Source organism: Pinus tabuliformis, chromosome 1_1 (assembly GCF_031772625.1).
Source record: "Pinus tabuliformis cultivar Carrire ecotype Pingquan chromosome 1_1, CPIR1, whole genome shotgun sequence".
Taxonomy (NCBI): Eukaryota; Viridiplantae; Streptophyta; class Pinopsida; order Pinales; family Pinaceae; genus Pinus; species Pinus tabuliformis.
The window spans coordinates 232,646,353-232,652,292 of NC_142297.1; the positions used below are offsets into that span (position 1 = coordinate 232,646,353).

The 5,940-nt window shown below is 35.9% G+C and overlaps 1 protein-coding gene across 1 annotated transcript; it reads right to left on the reverse strand.

The window, feature by feature from the left end:
- Nucleotides 1-1,600: 1,600 nt before the first annotated feature.
- On the reverse strand, nucleotides 1,601-3,591 carry LOC149212380 (disease resistance protein Roq1-like). Its single transcript, XM_089388671.1, has 2 exons — nucleotides 3,017-3,591; nucleotides 1,601-2,903 (listed from the first exon to the last, which is right to left on the reverse strand). The coding sequence occupies exons 1-2, from the start codon at nucleotides 3,589-3,591 to the stop codon at nucleotides 1,601-1,603; spliced, it is 1,878 nt and encodes a 625-aa protein (XP_089244797.1).
- Nucleotides 3,592-5,940: the final 2,349 nt, after the last annotated feature.

The following is a 5,940-nucleotide window of genomic DNA, read 5'->3' on the forward strand; positions in this document are numbered from 1 at the left end:
TGTCAAGCGGTTTGGATGAGGAGAATGTTGAGAAGTCTATGCCAGGAGCAGGCAACAGCAACAATTATTTTTTGTGATAATAGCTCAGCTATTGCATTATCCAAGAACTCTTTATTCCACAAGAGAATAAAACACATAGACACAAAGTTTCACTATATCAGAGAATTGGTGAACAATGGAGAAATCATTTTACAACATTGCAGGACTCAGGAACAAGTTGCAGATATTCTGACAAAGCCATTGGATCAGAAAAGTTTTGAGTTTTTAAGGAAACTTCTGGGTATGACTGATAACCCAGCAGTTGAAATTAAAGGGTAGTGTTGAAATTATAATTTCAACTGCAGTGAACAGAACAGCAGCAGCTACTTTATTCATTTGTCGTGATCTGGCGCCCCACATTTTTTCCCGATCTTTTTAGTCACTACCATTACCATCTTTTCACTCTTTAATTATTTTTTAGCTCCAGAAGGAAGAAGATCAGATCCAGCGGCACACCGTTACTTTTCAACAACCATATTAATGAGTAGAACGGCTGAAAGAGAAAAGAACCAGCCTCGAGCCGACACAGCATTTATCAGCCATAGATTTCATCACCACCGACTCAAAAATACAGCAAAAGATCAAATCTGTTAATCATGAGCAGCATAAACTTTATCAGCAAGTTAAAGCGGTGAAGACCCTTTCCCGCACTATAAATAGAAACAGAAACAGAAATAGAAAACAGAGAGATAGAGAGAAAAGGGGAGCACACAGCAGTGTAGAACAAGAGAGTTTTTTTTGTATTGTACAGCAGTGCTGAAATTTTCTGAGATAGTTGTTTTGTGGAACTGAAGCGTTCCTGTTGTAATCCCTCTGTCAAGAGGAAGATGCTCTTTAGCATAATATTTTGTGAAGATCCCTCTACGTGAGGAAGACTTAGTTTTATCTGTTGGTTTATTTTCATAAATAGAAATTTCTTTCTGTGCGTTGCTGTTACACCAAAAGTTATTTTGTCAAAAATTTCCTATTGTTGTTACACCGTAAGTTGAAAAATACTTGACGTCAAAAATCACGTTGCTGCAACACCGAAAAATTTACGTTGCTGCAACACCACGAACAGCGTTGTTGCAACACCACGAACAATAACTGAAAAAAAACTGTGTTGCTGCAACACCATTTCCAGAGAACGAATTTTTCTGTTTTTCTGAGTTAAAAACAGAGTATTCTTCTGTGTCAAAGACAAAGTATTATTTTGATCAGTTTTTTATCCTGAGGCAAAGTAGAGTATTATTTTATGCTCTGTTCTTGTGTTTTTGAATTATCAGAAAACAGAGTATTGCTCTCTGTTCATATTTTTGTTGTTTCGGAATTTATCAGAAAATTCTCAACAGTGGAAACAGAGGATTTTTCCACTGTATTTTGTTTGGAATAACCAGAAATTCCCGACAGTGACTGCCCACTGCTGAATAATTTTTCGATAGAGTAACCTTCAGCACTAAGCAGTTGCAAGCTGTTTAGCTGCCTATGGGTTCTTTGACTGCAGTCAGAAAGGTTTGTGATTCCACGCACCTAAATTGTTCTATGTTAATTGTTAGAAAAAATATTGACACCCTTGCAGAATTTAAGAATTCAAGAAATTGACAGATGACAATACTATTTTGAAAGTCTGTTTAAAACTTCTAAGACGTACCGGTGAATCGAGCCAAGGGTTGTCAGGGAGGCGCCGAAGACGATTCAAACGTACTCTCTGCTCCAGATGTCTTCCCAGGTTTCTTTGTCTTCTAATATGTACCAGTGAATCGACCGAAAGATTGCCAGGTAAGCACCATAAAGGACTCAGATGTTCTTTCTCTGCCAGATGTCTTCCCAGGTCTATAAGCTGGTCGTGCATTCTTATAAATTCTTCCCCTTCGACCTCCAAGATAGGGTTGAACATGCTCCATTTTTTCCTATCGCACTCCACGAGACATTTATTCTGTAACTTCTGAAGACCCAGCCATCCATCCCACCCACATCCGTCCCATATCCTAATGGCTGTGTCCTTGTCTTCTCCTATGAAGAAACAGGCAATGTCTAAGAAAATCTGCTTCTCGTCTTCTTCGAGACTGTCGTAGCTAATTTTTAGTCTCTTTTTTATATCTGCTGGAAGCATTTTGTTGATTTTGCACAATTGGGCTTTCCAATATTCCAAATTGTTTTGGCCATTAAGAAGCGCCCCGATCACTTTAAGTGACAACGGCAATCCATCGCACGCTGCCACAAACTCCTTAACCACTTGTTCAAATCCTGGAACAGGATGAAGTTGTCGGAATGCGTGCGAGCAGAAGAGCTCTATGGAGTGTTGTGAATTGAGGCCTTCTAGCTTATAAATAAATAAATCTCCAATTCCCCAACTTTTAAGCACGTCCTTATCACGAGACGTAACTAGAATTAGGCTACTCGAAGCAAGGACATCCTTGGCTGGAGAAATTAATGCTTCCAGCTGTTCAAGCTGATTGACATCATCTACAATGATAAGAGCGCTAGAAGGTAAGAGATGCTTTTTAAGAAGAGGGATTCCTTCATCAGTGTTGTTTATTTCCACATCCAGCTGAGACAAGTCCTTAATAAGAATTCTCTGCGACGAATTTAGATATCCTCTAGAGTCATTTTCTCTGACATTAGATAAAAAACTGGAACGATGGTAGTTTGTTCTCTCGCGATTAAAGAATTCTTTTGCGAAGGTTGTTTTACCAACCCCGCCAAGTCCCCAAATTCCTACGACCCTAGCCTCCCCATTTTGGTGCTGCTGCGATAACACTCTTTTTTCAAAATCTTTAACTTTTCCATCTAGTCCAGTGGGATATTTGGAGACGTACAGGGGTGTTTTCGGAACTATTTTCAACACTAGTTCCACCACATCAGCCAACAGCTGCCCCTCGTCACTGATGATATCTAGAATAAAATTACTAGTAAGAAAAATGTAGTACGATATACCACACAATCCAACAAATGAAAAAACCCAAGAGGAAGAAAGAGGGATAGTTAGAGATCTCACCCATTATACGCCTCCAGATCGAAACCACTTATTCCTGCAACATCTTTAAGAGCATTCCTCCATTCTCTAATAGTGTCCGGCTTGTATCGCTTTTTCTCTTCTAGAATACGCAGGGCTTGAGCATACACTCCATTTTCACCCCGCGTCGGCCATAAGATGCGTAGGGCTCTAGCATACAGTCCATTGTCTCTCTCCGTCCACCGAAGTTGTGAAGGCTTGACATCATAGAAGATGGGAATAATGGTCGACCTCGACTCCCGCATCGACTTCAGCATGAGCACCAGCTCATTCAAACACCAAATTGACTGGGCATAATTGGTAGACAAAATAGTTATATGTACTGAGGCTGTTTGGATAGTGCCTTCTATCTGACAACTTAACTCTTCTCCCTTCCGCATTTCTTCCTTGTCCAGGAAGACTCTCAATCCATGTTCCTTAAGGCTACGGTAAAGATGGCTAGCAAATGTGTTCTTAACATCAGGGCCTCTGTGATTGAGGAACACATCATACTGGTAGCAGTTGTTTCCATCCGCAGTGGAAGTGGAGGCGAAGCTCGATCGAGAGGAAGATGCCATGAGATGCAGAATAATAAGATTCGCAATACGCAGTCAATTACCTCAATATTTTGGTTACCAGTGCAAAGTGGTTACCAGTTGCTTCCAAGTTCTTATCAGGCCAAACGAGAAGACAAAACCGCAATCCAATATCAGATTCATTTACAGTTTTCTTATTTACCAAAACACAATCATGCCCTTGTCTATTATTGTTTATTTAATTAATTGAAAAATAGAAGAAAAAATCGGGTGGGCAACCTAATGGAAGCCGGTAGTGTGTGGAAGTTTCTTTGTCAGGTTGAAATTGTAATTTCAACTGCCGCCCAGTTAAACAGCCGGGCATTTAATTAAGCAAAACCACCAGTTTTATCGCACCACTTTTCACGAGTTAGTGGTTTTCCTCTGAGGGCAGTGATACAATCACCATCTGACGCGTGTCCTCCATAGTTACCAAATTCGAATTTGAATACGATTCGATGCGGAAAAAATTCAATTACCTAAAATATAATAAGGGAAAAATTTGAAAGTAGAGATCTTTCAAAGTTAAATTATTAAAAAAAAAAAAACTAAACTATATTCTAATATATATTTAAAAAAAATCATATTCTCAAATTCTAAATTTTAATATAACCCTTAAAAAAAAAAAAAAAAAAAAAAAAAAACATTATTAATCAATAACTAAAACAACATAATTCTTTCTTTGTAGATTTAGCGTTTAAGTAAAACACACTTTCAAAGAGTTGTTTACAGTGTAGATTTTGTTAGTCCAGATATGCATTCTACATAATTCAAAATAGACAGGAAAGGAGAAATACACCTCAACAGACACGAAGGGAGAAATACACCCCAACTTTAATTCATCGTTTCCATTTTGTTTTAATTCATCGTTTCCATTTTGTTACCAGTGGGGAATAGGAGAAGTATAAAATTCAAATAGAAAAAATTAGAGACTATATATTTTATAAATAACTTTTTAATATGCAATTTACTATTTACTATACTTTTTTAATATAGAATTTTCTATTATATATATATATATATATATATATATATATATATATATAGATAGATATATATATACAAAAATCTTTACCAAATTAAATAGTACATGTAATTTTTTTAATATAAAAATTTATGTTTTAAATAAAATAGAAATTTCTATTCTAAAATTTTATATTAACAATTTTTTATTTAATTAAATAAAATAGCAATTTCTATTTTTAAATATTAAATTTTATACTAATAATTTTTTTTATTAAATTCCATCATAACTATAATATTCCTAACATACCATTTATAATTTATTATAAATTTTTTTAATATAAAATTTTTTATTTACCAAATTCTATCCATTATCATTATAATAAGTTAATAAGCTTAAGCTACCATTTAAGGTTTATTATACTGCCACCCCCGTATTTTCGAATTTTTCTGGTCAGTACGGTGGAACTTGGTAGCTATGGTGTCCTCAGTACTTTTCCAAAACCATTTTTCATCGGAGCATAAAGTTCGACTGAAATAGGCCGCGCGATATTGTTCACAGCGGATGAAATCAACGGTTGATGTACATCAACAGACCTGCACAATATGGACATGACCTGAAATTTCATTTTGACCGCTAGTTTCTCCATAAAAGTAATTAATAAAATTTATTGTGATGGGTAGAACATACGTAAAAAATTTTAATTTTATTATTTTCTATCAACGGGAGTATGGGCACACGTAAAATTTCGTAAAACCATTTAATTTTATTGTTTTTTTTTTTAACTCACGGGAGTAGGGTAAAGTAATATGTAATGTTATTTTGTTTGTTGTTTTATTGTAAGTGTATTGTGAAAGGCACAACAGTGCGAATATAGAAGAACAGGGTAACGTGGAATTTTTTTTGATTGTAATGCAATATAGTGCAGCAGCGCATGGATGTTTTTTCTTGATTGAAGTATAATGTGATTGTTCGTTGAATGCAATATGCGTAGCAGCACGAAGGGTATGTAAGAGATTTTTTTATTTACAGCAGTAAATGTAAAAGAATTTTTTACACACAGTAGTGTAAAATTTACAGAAGAGACAGAGTAATTTTTTTGTATGGCACTGGAAATTCTTGGTGAATCCCTCTGTTAAGAGGAAGATCTTTAATGAATACAAGTGTTCTCTGTGCATGAGTAAATCTCTATTTTGGTTTCCTGCGTTAAAACAGAGCATTGTTCTCTGTTCTTTTGTTTTGGAATTAAACAGAAAATTCCCAACAGTGGTATCAGAGCTTGTCCAGGCTCTTTGAAGGTGTCAAAGAAGTTGAAGGAAGGATTTTCTTGTTGCAGCAGCTTCTCCAGCAAAGTGAAGACTCAGTCGAAAAAATCCAAGGTATTTTTC